The 19,567-nt window shown below is 43.4% G+C and overlaps 1 protein-coding gene across 1 annotated transcript in view; it reads left to right on the forward strand.

Moving 5' to 3' along the window:
- LOC148535285 (ubiquitin-conjugating enzyme E2 E2) overlaps positions 1-19,567 on the forward strand; it is a 317,853-nt gene that overhangs the window by 236,151 nt on the left and 62,135 nt on the right. The window contains exon 4 of the mRNA XM_088463465.1: positions 3,298-3,430. Within this exon, the coding sequence (XP_088319591.1) occupies positions 3,298-3,430 (133 nt within the window). The remainder of the gene's footprint in view (positions 1-3,297; positions 3,431-19,567) is intronic.

Below are 19,567 nucleotides of genomic sequence, written 5' to 3' on the forward strand. Positions count from 1 at the left end.
GCCTGTGAGTGGTCCTATTTCATTAGCGTACATTGGCATTGTCAATAAATACAGTATGTAGAGGTGTCCTACTGATTGCAGGTTTCTTTAGTGATTGGAAAACACCTCTGTTGCCAAGCACTGTTTGCACTGCTGACTTTGCAGACCTAAGCACGTCAAAGCTTTGTATCCTCACAACATTGTGTTTATCCCTATGGCTGTTAAGAGCCCTTATTGTATTATCATTTTCCTAAGTGATTTCATGAGCTAGGATGCAGTGTGTGTAACATGGTATAGAAGAACTTGAGCGCATAGAATGCTGGCCATTGCTCGCTATTGCTGAATGTAACATCCTGGTCATATTTGTACATAATATGATAATATGCTGGTTATTGTATATATCAAATGATAATGTGCTGGTCATTTGCAGGATCTCATGTGCTTATCATGGCTAAATGCAATATGTTAGTCACTGTGGTGTGTAGTGTGATGGCCATTGTGCTTTGTTTATCAGTGCATATATACATGGACACTAATCTTTTGCTTAGTTCGACCTTTAATTTCTTTTTTTGGCTCATAAAATTGAAAAAGGAACCTTCATCTTGTCATACTGCTTCCCCACAAAGTTATTTACAACGCTAGACAGTTGGTTAGAATAAATATGATTTTATCAGACAGGAAGCTCCCAGAGGGAGTTGAGCCTAGTAAGAGAAATGTGCTTATACCAATACATACTAAGGGATTTCTGCAATGTATTCTGGGCCTGATTCAGAGCCGCTCGTAAGCGGCCGCTCGTTCGCTCCGAGCGATGTTTGACCAACTGCGTATGCGTACGGATCGTTATACGCATGCGCAAACCAGTCAGTGCGGTCGAAATTCATGTGCTCGCAAAATAGCGAATGCCTGATAATTTGAGTGACAGGAGGAGGCGTATGTGGGTGGTAACGGGGGAAGGTGCTTGAAAACGGGGAGTGGAGATCCGAACGCAGGCTTGCTTAAAGGTCAAAACAGGCGTTTTAAGAGTGTGCATAATTAAAACAGCAGCGTCATTGACCACGTCCCTGGGTTATTTTATAGCCAGAACTGCTCGCAAAATTGTGGTAGCAAAAACCAGCCACAAGAATAGCGAGCAGTTCATACCCTGGTCGATGTACTCGATTAATCTAATAAATAGCAGACATGACGTAGGATGCGAGCGGCCAGGGGGCATATTTTTTAAAAAAACGACCGCAAGTTTTGTTCGCTCGTTCAGACCTAGAGGCGTGAACAGACCGCAAAGAGCGAACGGTTCATTTGAATAGCCACCCCTATTTTCTGGACGAGCGAGCGCTAATTGCGTCCGGCTCTGAATCAGGCCCTCTGTCCAGTGTATTTACAATGGTGACCACCAAACAGTACCAATAGTCAGTAACACTGTGTAAATCAGACAGGCTAAATTAAATGTGCAATAGTTACATTTAAATCAATATATTCTCCATTTTGACAGAACAATTACTTTTTAAGCAATTTGCATGGTTCTATGCAGATAGCCTCCAAGTGTATCTTTCCCCTCCTCTGTTGGCCCATATTACTGAATGACTGTCTCATATTGAACGTTCTTTTAGCACCTCAAATTTGCTCTTTCAAAAATTAAGCTGATCGTCTTTCCACCAATCAACACTTATCTGACATCTTTATTTCTGTTTATATTTTTCTTATCTCAAAATACCTCCCAACTCAATCCCTCAGCTCTGACCAAGATTTGTGTATCCGCACTCATTACCTGCTCCTATTGCCGGCCACAAGACTTTTCCCTGCTTTGCACAACAAGACTTTCCCATAGCCTCCGAACCTTGCTCTATCCTCCAATCCTGATTCTGGATCAAGTTACCGAACCACCATGTGGTATCCCACCTTATTACACCCCCCCTTTGTACAGCTCACTCACAATGTACATTTAGAGCCTGATTCTGATCACACGCACTGCCGATGTCTGGCACAGATGAACATATTTTTTTCTTCTGCGCATGTGTCTAAGTCGCACAGCACAGAGTCGGAGTTGCGATTGATGTGCACCGTTGGCGCACGGCCTGAGGAATGCTTTAAAAATGTGTTGGGAGTTCAAGGGAGGTGGCTTAGAGGAAGCACAGAGATGGTCCGTCTTAAGGGCTTGTTATGGGAGTGTAGCAGAAAAAGGCTGCATACAGAGATGTTCAAACTCTCACGTAGGAGCCCATACTTGGATGGATAAACTGTACCCGTCATAGGGCTAGTATTGCGTTTCCATGGTGCGTCTAAAGATTCACCCATTGGAATGCCAACGTCTACAGACGCTGTGAGTGGCCGTTTCAGTCCTTGCATATTTGGATGCACGGATGTACACCAGGGATGGGCTTTTTAGCGACATTTGCATAGTTTCAGGCGGGCGACCGCCAAAGACGTAGACATGGACGCGGCTGCAACCGACTCACAATCTGGCTCTTATTCTCTTTTTATACACAAACCATCCTCTAACCCCAAACCAGCAATGCTGTGTGACTTGAGCATATTGCTTCAATATACCGTTTTTACCAGTGTAATCTGTGGAACATAACCTATCCCTTTTCTCATTGTCTATTTGCTAATACCCTGTCCGGTTTTATTACTAGGATTGTTCTGCAGAGCACTATAGAGATTGCTGGTGCTACTGTATATAACTAAATGTTAATAGTAATAATATGGCATCTGATAAGTATGAAATCCTTGTGTGACTAAACTTGGCTGCTCTTACTGAGTACATGCTGACATGCGGAGGTTAGTTTAAGTGATAAAATAAAATTCCACAGAAAACATCACATCATGTCACAGATGTGGATCAATGGATTAACTTCCTCATTTGCAGCAGTGTACACTTCAGCAGGCCTAATCTAACTCATTTTCTATTTATATACTGTATACACTACCTCCCTGTCATCCTGGCATACCGTGCAAGCTGCATTGTGCAGCCCAGTTACATTGTTTTAGACCTGACTGGCAACAAATTGCAGCATGAATGAACCAATCCCAATCATCATAAGAACTGGGAAATCCAGTAAGATGATGATTACATTTGGATAATTTATGTTGACAGTGTCCAACTGCGTTTACTGTGACCTCTATGGTTCGCACGGGCGCTGAACTGTTCTCCAAGTTCTGATCATATGTGTGTATGTACCATGCAGCTTCTGTGTCAGGGCACCTAAACACATGAGTGCAGTTGTTAGGTTTGGTTAACACATGAAACCTGTACAGTAGTGTATTTGATCAATTTTAAACAAGTAAATATAATAAATGCAGTATTTTCTTATATCTCTTTTGCAGTGCTGGACCCAAAGGAGATAACATATATGAATGGAGGTCGACTATACTAGGTCCTCCTGGTTCTGTGTATGAGGGAGGTGTCTTCTTCCTAGATATCACATTCTCACCAGACTATCCTTTCAAACCACCAAAGGTCAGTTTTCTTTTTATTAATTTAGAGGAAAAACAAAGTGTTAATGTGTGTGCTAATAAAATATAAATGATCCTTGTTTTAAAAGATAAAAAAAAAACAACACACTTTTCAACTCCTCAAATCGTTCTTATTTTGATTATTTTTTGAAAGCATACGGTTATGTTACTACCACAACTTAAGCCTGATTCAAAGATGGAAGTCCATTGTTTTGGCGTAAGTATGCACGTTTACACACTGTACATACATGCCATAAATGCATCCATATGTAGGTTTGTGTGTATGTTAGAGAGACAGAGCAGAGAGGACGAGCACTATTACAGCCCCGGCATGGTCCCCCAAGGATGCAACCTCATGAGACTTGGAGATTACTTGGGAGTGAGAGTTTTTAGAAGTGGAGAAGTTGCCCATAGCAACCAATCAGATTCTAGCTATTCTCTTCTAGAAGCTGCTAGTTAAATGTTAAGTAGTATCTGATTGGTTGCTATGGGCAACTCTCCATTTCTAAAAATTCTCATATATACCTGGTGTTGAGATGCATAATGATGATGATGACACCAGCAGCAATGCTTTGTCTTTAATGATTGTGCAGCTGTTTACCAAGAGCAGAGGTTAGGCATGTCTCTTCATGTATTCTGGGCAAACCATCCAGGCATCCTAGTGCAAAAGCAAGTCATTTTGCAATGTTCGTCGGCTGTGTCTCATAAGTGATACAATAAATCAATTTTAAAAAAATCAAATATAAATATATCAACTTGTGCACATTACACATTATCAAAGCCAGCGGCATTACAAGTAGGAGGAGGAATATGCCTTAATGGAGAGTGTGCGCTGGAGCAGGATTGTATGTATTCTTCCTATTTCTAATGTTGCTGGCTTTGAAACTGTGGAATGTGTTAATGCTTAATTTATGCTGTCAAAGGAGGCAGCTCACAAGAAATGATCAGATCCATACTAGGGACTTGCTTAGGAAAAGAGTGGAAGATCAAAACAGGCAGAAGAATTCATTGTGTCCAGTATGTGCATAGTCATCTCCTGCAACAGTCTCGTTCAGTGGCGGAACTACTGTGGCTGCAGCCCTCGGCTAGATACAATCCCGGGGGACATGGGGTGTCCCAAAGTCATGCAACAACAACACTTTCATCATGATGTGATCACTACCCGTGTTAGTGGTACTATCTCAGAGTCCCAATTACCAATGTAAAATGTTGGGTAGTTTGTACTCGGTGTTTTATGTTGTTGTCAGCTTTTTTAATTAGGTAGAAACTGGCAAATAATTGAAATGACATTTAATAGTGGTGAAAGGTTCGCTATAATAGCTTGATGTAACTTAGGTCAAGCTATTAACATGCTGAAGGCATGATTTGGTAAACAAAGCACTAAATATAATACATAGTGTAAGTTTTTATAATAAAAAAGAACTGCTATGCTCAATTATTTTTCGTTTCACACAGTCTATTAAGCCATTTCATCTTGGTGGTATTTTTCCCTAAAGGTTCTATTAACTGCAGTGGTTTACATGTATATATGGTCATATTATTGTAATTAAGTTTGTTGTTCCTCATATACAATATGCTATTTATTGCATTGACCAGAGCTGTTGTCCTTCTTTAGTGAAAAAAAGGAAACTATCACTCACAAAGTACATTCTGTATGTAAAAATCCCTTAACCAGCAATAGTTTTTGTTTTGTTATTTATCATAAATGATATCTATTTATTGTATTTATTTTTATATATCTTAAATTGTTATGCTTTTCACAACTGTGCGTATTTTGGCTTTTCGGCATTATTATCTGTCACCAGGCCTATTAATTTCCCTGTATACCCAACCGCCAGATGATATTTCTTTTGTAGAGCCTTAAAGTAATCCTGCAATATTCCTGTTAAGATCTGGTGACTACCACTTCTATGAAATCTGTATAAAGTACATTAAGCTGTATAGAGCAGTTGGGGCTAAGATTTGTATTCTATAATAGAACATACCAACAGGTGATGTGGTTCTCTTCCATCACATGCTTATGACAACCCATAATGCATGGAGTTATAAGGACAGACGGTCAATGCTGCCCATTGTTAATAATCAACCAACTATACACTTTGTCACAATTTGTTTACTACCAGTAAAGTAGGTAGTATTAGATTTACAGGTACTGCCATTCTCACCAATGTTTTCTATAATTACTGTAAGTACATACATTGATTGTCACACCTGTATAGTAACATACAGATACTAGAACCACAACAACAATCTTCATCTGCTACATACAGAAACTGCATTCATTATTTCAGTGCCCTAGACCAGTGGTTCCCAAACTTTTTTGAATCACGGCACCCTAGAGTATCAGCATTGTTTTCACGGCACCCCTAAGTTTAAATTTGTTATTGAGAAATTCAGAAAAAAATCTAGTAAAATAGTAAAGTGAAGTAAATTGTGCTTACTTGTCATCCTTAGGTTCAGTTATGTGGTGGTGGACAGGTTTGCATTTCTGTTTGTTCACATATTTACATTACATTGACCATAAATAATTTTATTTCGTGCTGAACCACCAACCTGAGGCACCTCTGCAAGTGTTCCAAGGCACCCCAGGGTGCTACGGAGCACAGTTTGGGAACCACTGGTCTAGACCATTTAACTTAATAACTTTATTTTCTCAGAATTTTTTTATTTACATTTTTTGACCTGTAGTCAGGTCTATATTTTGCATTTAGTATATGGCTTGTGTATGTGCGCTCTGATGGTTATAACTAGTATCAAACTAAATTTATGTCTAGGCAGCAAAAGCTCCAATTTTCCGTCCAACTGCTCATCACGTGCTCTGTCTGTAACAGTCTAACCTTCATCCATGACCTCTTACTCTCAAACAACCTCAACTATCTGCCAATTACAGAAATATGGTTTTCCCAAGTCTCCCAGCACATACTGTAATTTCAACCCCTTCCCTCTTTGTGTTGCTGCAATCTATCGTCTCCTAGATCACTCAACAATTCCTTGAATTTCTCTGAGCCAAATGCGCTGATTTTTTTTCTTCTTATTGTTTAGTTTCTTCTTCAGGTTCCATAGAGATCCACAGGGATACCATGGGGATAATGTGGTTGGAGTGATCCAGGCACCAAACAGTTAAAGCATTCAGCTCCCAGGATGCCTCTGGTGGGTCCTCTACATATACCCCGCCCCTAGCCACAGGCATTCAGTTGTTTGTTTGGTGCGGCAGGATTCATACACACTGTTGTAACAGGGGACTGCCCAGGCAGACCTAAGCTTTTATTTTATGTTTTATTTTATTTTCTATGTTTTTGAGTCAGCAGTGCTGAGCGTCTGAATTAAGACACATGCACTGCGACTCCATCTACCTCCGCCAGGCTGCAACACCAATAACAACTCTGGTGATATCGGCGGGTCACGGCAGAGCTTGCTAGTAGCGATGCTGGGGACCGGACTGCAACCAGATGCACGGAGATGTCAGGTAAGGTGATTACTCACTTACAGGGAATCGCACGGCAGTCCTTGCTTCCGGAAGCCGCTGCTGCGAGGGCCTGGAGCATCGGCGTCCTGACTAGACCACCGGGTCCTTATTGTCAGACAAATCATCGGAGGAATTAGATGATGCGTAGGTTTCTTCTTTGGGGTCTAGCTCTGCAGAGGAGGACCATCCTTCTACAGAGGATGTTTCCTTCTTTGGTGAGGGCAGTCAAATCAATCCTAGATATACAGGATGATGAACCAGCTCCTAGTAAGAAGGCTCTAGTGTTTAAACACCAGAAGGTGGTAAAAGCTGAGTTTCCTAGATCCAAGCAGCTCACTGAACTTATGGAAGAGGCATGGGGTAACTTGGATAAATGGTTTTATATTACTAAAAGATTAGCATCATTGTATACTTTCCCAGCTTCTGAATGACTAAGTGGGAAATCCCTCCTACTGTGGATGCTCATGTGACACACTTAGCCAGGAATGCTACGTTGCCTATTCCGTCAGCATCTTCTCTTAAGGATCCTACAGATAGGAAAATTTAAGCATGTCTTAAGACAATATTTTCATCATCTGGAGCTGTTACTCATCCAACTATGGCTGGGGCTTGGGTAGCCAAAGCGGTTGTAGAATGGACAGGGGCATTGGAGGATTCTCTACCAGATGCTACCAGAAAACAGCTCACATATATCTCCCACATATGGGAAGCAACCTCCTATTTGGGAGGAGCTGCATTAGATGGGGGACTCTTAGCTTCTAAAGTATCAGCAGCCTCAGTGGTGGCTCGTAGGGTCCTTTGGTTAAGGTCCTGGAAAGCTGATACAGGGTCAAAGAAGACTCTGGAATCTTATTTTTCTATGGAAATATACTTTTTGGGGCAGAGTTAGATAAGATAATTGCTACTCCGGCAGCTTCAAAATCTGCAGTTCTGCCATCTATGGCTAAAGTCTAGGCAGTTTTCTTTTCGGTACTTTTGTCCCCAGGGACAAGCAAAGAAACAGTCTTTTTCCAGGCAGTCTAGTTTTCGCAAGACAACCAGGCGACAAACTAAGAGGTCGGGGCCAGCCAGAAGTCCAGCTTCTAAGCCAGACGACAAACCTTCTGCCTGATGGGGCGGGCCTCCTCCTGGGGGATCCCAGGGTGGGAGGTCGACTTCTTCAACTTGCGGATTGCTGGCATAAAACAACAACAGACGCCTGGGTCCGAGAAGTGGTCTCTCAGGGGTATGCCCTCACTTTCCGGAGGCATCCTCCCCAGAAGTTTTTTTTGTACAAATCTCTATCAGATGCAATCAAGGCTTTGGCTCTTCAGGAAGCCATTTACTCCCTTCTGCAGGCAGGGGTGATAATCCCGATTCCTGTGTTTCAGCAAGGAAGGGGTTATTATTCCAATCTATTTTTGGTTCAAAAAAATGAATGGGTGTTATCATCCTATTCTACATCTAAAGACCCTCAACAAGTGTATCCTTGTACCCAAGTTCCCTATGGCAACTCTTCTGTCAATTATTTTGGGAATGGAGCCTTAGGGATTTTATGGTTTCCCTGAACATTCAGGATGCATATATGCATGTGCCTATTACGCCATCGCACCAACTATTTCTACGGTTTGCTTTCGTGCAACAGCATTGCCAATTTCAGGCACTACGTTTTGGTCTCTCAGCGGCCCCTCGGGTCTTTACTAAAATTATGGTGTTTATGACTGCCTACCTCAGGTGTCAGGGAATCAGAATACAACCATATCTGGACAACCTTCTGATATTGGCACAGTCTCCAGCTGTTTTACACCACCATCTCCAACTGACCATTGCCTGCCTACAGAAGCACGACTGGATCATCAATTGGAAGAAATCCTCTTTTTCTCCTACACAGCAGATGGTACATCTGGGGGCACTTCTGGACTCTCAGGCACAAAGGGTATTTCTGCCAGAGGACAAGATTGTGGCCCTATCATTGCGAATACGCAAACGGAGGGTATCCATTCTATCAGCGATGCAAGTCCTGGGGTGGATGATATCCACCTTTGACATGGTGGGATTTGCTCGGTTCCATTCCAGGCCTTTGCAAAAATTGATTCTCTCCAGGTGGAACGGACAGTATTATCTAATAAGGTCCCAGAGGATCCTTCTCACTCCAAAGGTTCGTTTCTCTCTCTCGTGGTGACTACAAAAAGATCATCTGGACAAAAGTCACATATTCTGGATCACAATTTATGTGCTTCTCACCACAGATGCCATCTTCGCTGATGGGGGCAGTGACAGGTCATCACACCTTTCAGAGAAGATGGACAAATCAGGAAAGTAATCTGCCTATAAACATTATGGAGCTTCGAGCAGTATACAGAGCACTTATCGTGGCACAGGACCTGCTCCAGATCCAGTCCGACAGCACGACCGCAGTAGCCTATGTCAATCGTCAGGGAGGCACGTGATGTCATGCCATGAGGAAAGTGACAAACATTTTGATTTGGACAGAAGTCATCTTCCGGTGATCTTGGCAATATTCATCCCGAGATTCCTCACTTGAAAAGCGGACTTCCTAAGTAGTCAGGATATACACTCCGGAGAGTGGTCTCTACACCTGGGGGTTTTTCAACTCCTGGTGAACATATGGGGCCTACCAAACCTCATGGCATCATGTCACAACCTAAAGATAAAGGTCCTAAAGATAAAGGACATATTTAAAGCACATCTAATAAATGTTAAGTTTTTATTAATAAAGATAAAAATTATGTGCGCCACCCAAAGGACAAAACCTCCTTTTTCTTCTTGTATCCTTGATGTATCATTACACTTGTCCTTGGCAGCACTCCCGAATTAAATCATAATTTATTTATTTATGATAATACGTGGTTATTTATAATCATTGTTGCAGGTGTTTGCAGATGTATATATTCCCATGTATCTGTGATCACGTCACAACCAAAAGGTCCCCAGGTTTGGGTCCAGGTCCAGAGATCCCTCAGCAGCCTTTGTGTATGCACTATAACGGTAAATGGGACTTCAAGCTGGCGTATCTCTTTCCTACGATTTTCCTCCTCCCAAGGGTTCTCAGGAAATTCAAGCAGGAAGGCAGAACAGTAATACCAGTGGCTCCTGCTTGGCCCAGACGTCATTGGTTCACCGACATATGGAATCTATCCATAGACAGTCCGTATCCTCTTCCTCTATGGCCGGATCTGTTAGCGCAGGGTCCCTGCCTACATCCGGACTTACCTCGCCTGTCTTTGATGGCGTGGCTCTTGAGTCTTCCATCTTAAGAGCCAAGGGTTTCTCCAGCTCTGTGATTCAAACGATCCTTAGGGCATGAAAGCCTTCCTCTGCTGCATCTATTATAGAGTTTGGCAATCTTTTGATCAATGATTTTCCCACAGAAAATATGACCCTAAGGTGTTTAGGGTTTCCCGGGTACTGGCTTTTCTCCAGGCTGGATTGGACCTTGGTCTCCGCCTGGCCACTTTAAGAGTTTCTGCACTGTAAGTCTGGTTCCAGAGAAAGATTGCTTCTTTACCAGATGTTAGAATTTTTTTTCAGGGTGTTTTTTGAGTTAAGCCTACTTTTGTCCCACTAGTAGCACCATGGGATTTGTCTTTGATTCTCAAGGAGGGGCTACAAGCTCCCCCATTTGAACCTCTGGACTCTGTAGATATGAAATGATTGACATCGAAGAAACTTTTTCTCTTCGCTATCTTTTCTGCACGCAGTGTCTCTTATTTGGCAGTGCTCTCTTGTCGCTCCCCATTTTTAATTTTTCACCAGGATATAGCTGTTCTCTGCACAAGGGAGGGTTACCTTCCTAAGGTAGTGTCCCTTTTTCATGTGAATGAAGAGATTGTGGTTCCAGCTTTTCATTCTTCAGACCTTTCTGTAGGTGAAGCCTCCCTGTATGTAGTTTGTGCTCTCCGTATCTATGTGGAGCATACAAACTCTTTTAGAAAATCAAAAACTCTTTTTGTTACATGGTTTTCACAAACGAGGATGGCCAGCTAACAAACAGACTCTGGCTAGATGGTTACATATGACTATCTCTCAGGTATACACACAGGCTGATCTCCCTGTTCCAAACACGGTGACAGCACATTCTACTCTGTCTGTAGGGCCATCATGTGCATTTAGTCCGTGGTGCCTCTGTGGAGCAGTTGTGCAAGGCAATGTGGTCTTCTGTTCACACTTTTCCAAGATTCTACGCCTTTGATACTTTTGCCTCTCAGGATGCTTCCTTTGGGCAACGAGTTCTCCTTTCTGCTCAGGAGCGTCCCCACCCTTAGGGGAACTGCTTTAGGACATCCCCATGGTATCCCTGTGGATCCCTATCAAACCAGAAATAGAAAATAAGAGTTATGGTAGACTTAACATTAATAACTCTTTTTCGTCGAGGTTCACAGGGCACCCACCCTGTCACGGATTCCCTCATCTTGTATGAGAGAGTTTCTGGTGTACGTTTGTTCTTCCTTCTCTTTTTCCCTTCTCCTGCCTTGGGCTTGTTTACAAAACTGAATACCTGTGGCCAGGGGCGGGATATATGTGGAGGAGGACCAGAGGCATCCTGGGAGCTGAAAGCTTTAACTGTGTGGTGCATGGATCACTCCAACCACATTATCCCTATGGTATCCCTGTGGACCATATGGACCTCAAAGAAAGCATTATCAATGGTAAGTCTACCATAACTCTTATTTTTTTCTAGTGCCACCATATTACACAGCTCTACAGGGAGTATTTTGTCATTCACAGCAAATTTTTTTCCCGACATCATCTGTCATCCTCTCTTTATTTAATCCTGCAGTTTTAGATGAAGTCCCTACTCCTTTTCTTCCACCCTACTACCTGCCCACTCTGCACTCATGTCAGTAATTTGCTGTCTCCTTCCCTTCTCCCTATTGTAGACATTGCAGACTATTCTGACAGCTGTCTGATTTTAGACGGATCTCCTGTACCAAGAATAGAGCTGGTGTAATGCGGATAATAGTGATGTTGGCTGCTCTTACAAGCGGAGGGCTGGGGGCAGTGTGGCCGCCTAGATGCGGCCTACACTGTATACAGGAATATGCTTGAATGGATTTACAATCACTGGAAATGGTTGTAATTGTAATCGCTTTATGCTTAATTTAGCTGCAACAATGGTCGATTGTCATTTGCTCCCAGACATTACTAGATTTTCTTTTTAACCAGCCAACTAGTTGGATGGGTAGGCCAGCTTTTTTACACTTTTTGTTTATCATACAGTATGTTTTACATTTTCTTATTTTACTCTAGTCATGTTATGGTGCATACACACGGGATGACCGTCAGCAATAACGATATCGCTGAACGATCTCCCGGGTGTGCTGGATGATTTATATCGATCATCCAGCACACCACCAACGACCTGCGATCAACGCTCACGGATCCCTATAGTAACCTGGTCGATATCAACCAGGTTGGCCTGCATGCACAGGCGATGGACGATATCGTTATTGTCCATACGTACTTGCAGGTCGTTGGTGGGTTGGAAGGGACCAAAAAATGCACAATATTAACGATATGATCGCTATCTTTCATATCGTGCATTTTAATTGTCCCGTGTGTACGCACCATAACTTTGTTTTTTAAGCATTAAAATTTTTATTGAATTTTAATATCAAAGGGTACAGAAAAGAAAAAAGGCAATCACCAAAAGAAAATATGGGTGTACAAAAAACAATACAATATCAAAATATACGTCAGAATCAAAATACGTATTCATACAACATATACTTGGGCCTACACTATTAGTCGGACAAGATTAAGCATCAGAGATAGGGGAGTGGAGGAGACCAAGATCTGCAGACCTATAGCGAAAGGGGGAACATCCCTGCTCCTCCCTATTTTCGTTCCACCGGAACCACTTCATGTGAGGAGATGAAGCCGCAGTGGAATATTTACATTCCACAGTTTTAAAGTCCCAGTGCTTTTGGACCTTGTTGACAATCGAGCTTATCCTTGGTATTTTGTTGAATCTCCATAATTGCGCAATAGCAGCCTTTGTGGCAATCAGGATTTGACCCATAACATATCTATTTCCCATCATCATATGGCAACCACAGGGTCCATTGGTACATTCACTCCCGTTATTTTACCAATCAGAGTAAAAACTTCTGACCAGACAGACCGCAATAATGGGCAAGACCAGAAAACGTGAAAAATACTTCTAGAGGGACATATTTTATGTTGTCTCTCAGGGGAGAAATATGACCTATGAAGCAACTTAATAAACATTTCAGAATGATTGATACAACGGGACATTTTAAAACAAGTGTGGAAAATAATATCCTAATGCTCCTCTTCCAATGTCCTAGAAAGATCTTCCCCCCCCCCATTTTTTTAGACATCCCAACTTACTTGACCCACCATCTATTATTTGGGACTGGTACCACCACGTGATGCCCCCTTTATGGTTTGAAGACTGGAAGTGTCTTAACACATAATCGGGCAGAGACAAATGTTTTGCTGAAGGAGTGATGAGACTCTGAATCCAATGCCGCAACTGTAAATATATGTAAAAGTCCTGCTTTGGAAGATGAAATTTACATTGAAGATCAGAGAATGGTACCACTCCCTTATCAGACAAAATATCTTTCAGGGAATTTAACCCACTCCTTTCCCAAGAATGCAGTTGTAAGTTCGAAATTCATTTGGTTATACAGGTTAACGAAAGAGCTGAAGCCGGTAGTGTCACTTCCCAGGGGCGGATTGGGATGGAAGACCAGCCCGGGAAATTTTTGGAAGCAGCCCTAAAGGGGTGGGTCTGTTGAGGAGGTGGGGTCTAAGGGGGCGGGATCGGGATCCCTCCTTATAAGGCCTGTTTCTGAGTCAGAGGCAGTAGCGGCCTTCCTTGCATCTTTTGCTGCAGTTGTGGCTATGATTTTATGCTAATGCCATTACAATGCCAGGGTTTCACAAAGCTATAAACATCAGCTAGTTCTCCACGTAAGAAGTGAAAGCATTTTTACATCTCTCTTGTTTTCAACCAAGTGCATATCGGACACCTCTCTATCTGACTCCTGAGATTGTGCTCTAGTGGATGCAGCTTTACACGGTTGGTGCAGCAACTGAGGTAATGGCCGGAATTTCTGTACTACTGTCTGTGTTAGCAGCAGCAGCAGCTGACACTATTATATCATCACACATTGAACCCCACAGGAAAACAAAAAGCAAACCAATTGTCCCCGATAGGAATAATAACCACACACATTGGCTGCCACAGGAAAAAATAGCACACACTGTCCTCCACAGTTCAAAACACATATTGGCTCCCCCAGAGAGAAAAAAAAACTCTTTGACCCTGACAGAAAAAATATAAAACTCACGTTAATTACCCTCACAGAAGAACAACTTGACCTGTTGGTAGCAGAAGAGAGGAGCTCCCAGTCCCTTCCTCAGCCACGGGTGGCACTGTGTTGGGTGACAGGCTGAGAGAGTCTGCAGGGACAGGTGTGGTGGGTGACAGGGTAAAGGTGCGTACAGATTAGACATTTTTTTTTAGTGATTTGTCCAATTCTGATGGATCGAAATGACAAATCCTTAAAATTGTGCAGTGTGTACACACTATGTCGTGCGATGTGCTCCCATTGGGTCGTCAGCCTCGTCCTCGGGTCGGCCCTAAATACAGGCCAATCTGACTATGCTACTGACGAGCCCATGCAGCGGGATGCACCAGGGGCAGACATGTTGGGCTGTTGGGCACAGGCTCGTCCCTTCAGCGGGGGGGAGGGGGGGGCGGTCACGTCGCTGCGTACACGCGCCGTCTAGTGTGTACGCACCTTAAGAGAGTCTGTGGTGACAGATCTGGACACAGAACCCCCCTGCTACAATGACCACCTCTAACGGTACACCTATCGCCACTCGGCCACTTTAATGTCCACCTCTCTCAGCACTCCTAACCTGCCTACAGCAACTTTATTGTCCACCCTCCCACTTCAATGTCCACCTGTCACAGCACTCCTGCCTCCCTCCTACTTCAATGCCCTCCTGTCACAGCACTCCTACCCCCTCCCACTTCATGTCCACCTGTCACAGCACTCCTTTTCCCCCTCCCACTTCATGTCTACCTGTCACAGCACTTCTGCCCCTTTCTCACTTCATGACCACCTGTCACAGCACTCCTTTCCCCCCTCCCACTTCATGCCCTCCTGTCACAGCACTCCTACCCCCTCCCACTTCATGTCCACCTGTCACAGCACTCCTTTTCCCCCTCCCACTTCATGTCTACCTGTCACAGCACTTCTGCCCCTTTCTCACTTCATGACCACCTGTCACAGCACTCCTTTCCCCCCTCCCACTTCATGTCCACCTGTCACAGCACTCCTGCCTCCCTCCTACTTCAATGCCCTCCTGTCACAGCACTCCTACCCCCTCCCACTTCATGTCCACCTGTCACAGCACTCCTTTTCCCCCTCCCACTTCATGTCTACCTGTCACAGCACTTCTGCCCCTTTCTCACTTCATGACCACCTGTCACAGCACTCCTTTCCCCCCTCCCACTTCATGTCCACCTGTCACAGCACTCCTACCCCCCCTCCCACTTCAATGCCCTCCTGTTACAGCACTCCTACCCCCCCTCTTCCACTTCAATGTCCACCTGTCACAGCACTCCTGCCCCCTCCCACTTCAATATCCACCTCCTGCCCCCCTCCCACTTCAATGTCCACAGCACCTCTCACAGCACTGACAATCCTACCCCCTTTGGCCACTTTATTGTTCACCTTACACAACACTCCAAACCAGCCCTCCTCCCTCTTCAATGCTTAGCACTCCCACCACTTCAATACACACTCTCCCCCCACCGTCAGCAAACATACCTTTGTCTTTGGTCTGACTCTGGTGCGTTAATTCTTTCAATCTATGAGCCAGCCAGTAAGAATAAGGAATGACATAAACCGAAATGCCCTCGCTTAAGGCCAGAGGTGGCCGCCTAACCATGGCAGCACAACAGGGGTTGCGTGAGTAGGAGGATTCATGTCTCCTACCGCCTGTGCCCATAGTAATACACTAGAATCCGTTTATAAGAACTAAAAACTAAATAGTTTTAACAATGTGTAAGCAAGATAAATTTAATAAAATTTTTGCCTACAAATGGGACTCGACTGTCCATCTGACCAACGATTAATCAAAAAAACCTTTCTTGTAATTTAGACATTCTCAACACATTCTGTAATAGATAATACATACCCTACAGAATAATAATGAATTAGAATATCTATATCAAATTACATATATCAGACTGAAAGACAATAAAATAAGAATGAATAATATGAACTTTACGAACCAATCGTGGACCAGTCCTGCTAAACTCCACAATTAGAAGAGGATCTCGGTGAAGTTCAGAGAGGAACTTCTCACCCTCCTCCAGGGAGGAGATGGTGACCATGGAGTCATTGCGTGAGATGAGCAACTTCGTTGGGAATCCCCAATGATGAAGAATATTAGCTTTCCTCAAGTCAGCAGTTATAGGTTGTAGAGGACGCCTTTTAGTTAAGGTTGCTTGGGATAAGTCGCCAAATAATTGAAGCTGACCCAAGATCTCTGTTGATTCCTCAGAAGGTCGGGCAGCCTTTAACAAAGCCTATTTTATATGGAAATAATGCATCCTCATAAGTAGATCTCTAGAAGCACCCTCAGGTGCCCTTTTAGCTTTAGGGAGCCTGTGAATGTGGTCAATCATAAGATCCACAGACTTCGTTGTGGGAAGGAGCTTCTGAAAAGGGGACACCGCAAAGTCATTGAGACTACTGTGAGAGAGAGTTTCAGGGACACCTCGCAGTTTAAGGTTGTTTTGTCATAATCTATCCTCCAAGTCACAAATGTTATCCTTAAGTGCTACTTCTGCAAGGCTGCGTGCATTAGGATGAGATCATTGTGTGAACCTATTACTTCGCCCATTTTTGTCTCCAGATGATCCGTTCAATCTCCAAGGTCATCTATAGAATGCTGACAGGCCTGTAGAGTAGCCCAAAAGTCTGCTGCTACATCCTCTTTAAATTGAGATAGGAGCATTTTCATAGTGTCAACTGTAAGAACTTCACTGTCCTCTGCTATTGGACGAGAGCCATCTGGAGATTGTGTTACTAACTGGGAGACAGTGGTCCCCTTCTGAGAAACAGACGCTCCTGGTTCCTTTGGTTTAGCAGATTGTGGTGAAGGTTTAAAAAAGGTGACCTGAGATAAATACTTAGCAACCTTCTGCCTTTTATACGCCATCATTTATATACAGACTAGTGCGGGAAAACGTGGGACGTAACACAATCACACAAAGAACACACAAAGGGTTCAGTGGGCGAGTAAATACTTTAGGCCATTGCACAGGCAGCTGGAGACATATAGAGAAAGTTCAACTACATCTCACTGTGCAAGGGAGCTCTCAAAATATTAATTAAACAGTCACCAGAGTTTAAGTGCAGATATGTAATATGAAACTATTCAAATATTCTGAGGAGTGCTGATGCTCTCACAGAATGATGTACCTTCAAGATGGCCGCCGCTTCACTGTGGAGTTCAGCAGGGGGCTGGGAGTTTACCCTTCCCTCCTTCTCACTGTGTGTTTATATTGGTCAGCAGCTGGTAGTGTGCCTTGAGCACCACCTCTTGTAATGCTGCAGGATTTTTCACACGGGGTAAGGCCACTCCCGTGTCACGCAGCGCCGGCTCCCTCTCCAAAATTGAGGCCACGGCTTCTATTGCCGGACCAGGCCCCAACCGCGAATCACCTGCCGAGACCTCCGGCAGACTTAAACAGGCACCCGGCTTGTAGAGAAGCAGGTCTCCAAACTGTTGGCTGCCGGACTGCTGTCTGTGCCCGTTACAGGATGCACTTAAACGGGGAGACAGCAGAGCTCACCTGATGTGCGTCTGTCTCCTCTGCTCTCCAAGCCACGCCCCCCTCATGTAACTTGTTTTTTAGGTGAGTGTTGTGCGCAGGTCATCAAACAGATGATACAGATTTGGATGAGCTAGTAGCTGCAATTGAGCTAACACATGGTGAGACTTTTAGTTATTCAGATGCGGATGCAGCTAACATTCGTTTTAAAGAAAATCTTAGTGCGTCAAGTGGTAATCCTGATGATATTGATTTATATCGGGAACTTATCAAATTGAAAAGACGTGAACAGGATTTCTATTACCATGGTATAACTTTGTCGGATTATCATAAGGAGGGTAAAATCCCACGTGGTTTTCGTATTCAAAATGTTCCTACAATTGGCCGCTTTAATGTTCCCTTCTGTAAAAAATGGATCTCTATTTTAAATAAATGTTCATATGATTTAATACTTTTAGTTATCGAAGAAGTATCCCGTGAACTGGCTATTATTCGCACAAAAATCCATGATTTTGAAACTTTGCATAAACCTACATTATTGTCTGATACTACCATGAATTGGTATGATAAAATATCAACACAGATAGAGAAATATCGTAAGGATTTGGTCCAGTATAAAAGAGGTAAATTGGATAAAGTTAACATGGATTATACCAGAAAACAAGTGTCTCCATGGCTTACAGGCACTGGCAACTCGACCAGATCACTTAGAAGATATCCGCCATATCGCCATAACCGAGGTACTTTCGAAACTGATTCTTCTGCGGATGGCACCACTTCTGCTAGTGATTTGGTACCCTCCACTACATCATATGGACGTCACCCTTTAGGGGTTCGTACGAGGGCACAAAAAGCAGATCCCGGAGGCGTTACACCAGGCGTGGTGGCCAAGGGAAAAGGACGAGGCGGTGGCCGCCCACCGGTACCCAGAAAGAAATAATCTTCAATTTATCCAACCGCTCTCTGTCCCTTGAGGAAACTAATGTTCTCTCTAAGGGTCTTCATTTTGTTCCCACTAATTATTTTGACCCATTCCGTTGGAAGGTTGAACATTACAAACGTAGCCACCAGTTAAGACTACGTGAATATTTTAATAATGTTGAAACAATAAACGAACATGACCATGATGAGGAGTTATCTATTCCTAGATCTTTAAAAAAGAAATTCAAATTTGACCCTGTATCATCAAATGCCTCCATTCGGACATTTTGCCGTATGGTGGACAAAGAGGTTCAACAAGCAGCCATCAGTCAGGTACATCAACACTCTAATCTTACCAAGGGGGAATGGCAGGCGTTGAAAGCTCTCAGCGGCTATACTGATATAGTTATACGGCCCGCTGATAAAGGCGGAGCCGTTGTTATACAGAATGTTTCAGACTACGTTTCAGAGATTGACCGACAACTAGGCGACACCAGTACTTACCGCCTTCTTCCTAGAGATCCGACCATTACATTCAAAAAAGAATTGGATAACATTTTGAGTCAAGCTGTTAAAGATAAATTGCTTGCTCAATCAATCTCTGACTCCTTGAGCACTCCATTTCCGATTATTCCTCTACTGTATTCTCTACCTAAAATACACAATACACATTGTCATCATCCTCCAGCGAGACCCATTATCTCGGCAAGAGGGTCCATTTTTCAACCGATTTCCATCTTTTTGGACTCTATACTACAAACCGTGTGTCCAATCGAAACCCAGCTATTTAAAAGATACCACAGCTCTGCTCAACACATTGGCTAACATTGATTATACTCCTTGTGACTGTCTATTAGTCACCATCGATGTACAAAATTTGTATACTTGTATACCGCACGTAGAGGGTCTTGCCGCAGTTAGGACTC

This window comes from Taudactylus pleione, unplaced genomic scaffold (genome assembly GCF_031769625.1).
Source record: "Taudactylus pleione unplaced genomic scaffold, aTauple2 ptg000053l, whole genome shotgun sequence".
Lineage (NCBI taxonomy): Eukaryota > Metazoa > Chordata > Amphibia > Anura > Myobatrachidae > Taudactylus > Taudactylus pleione.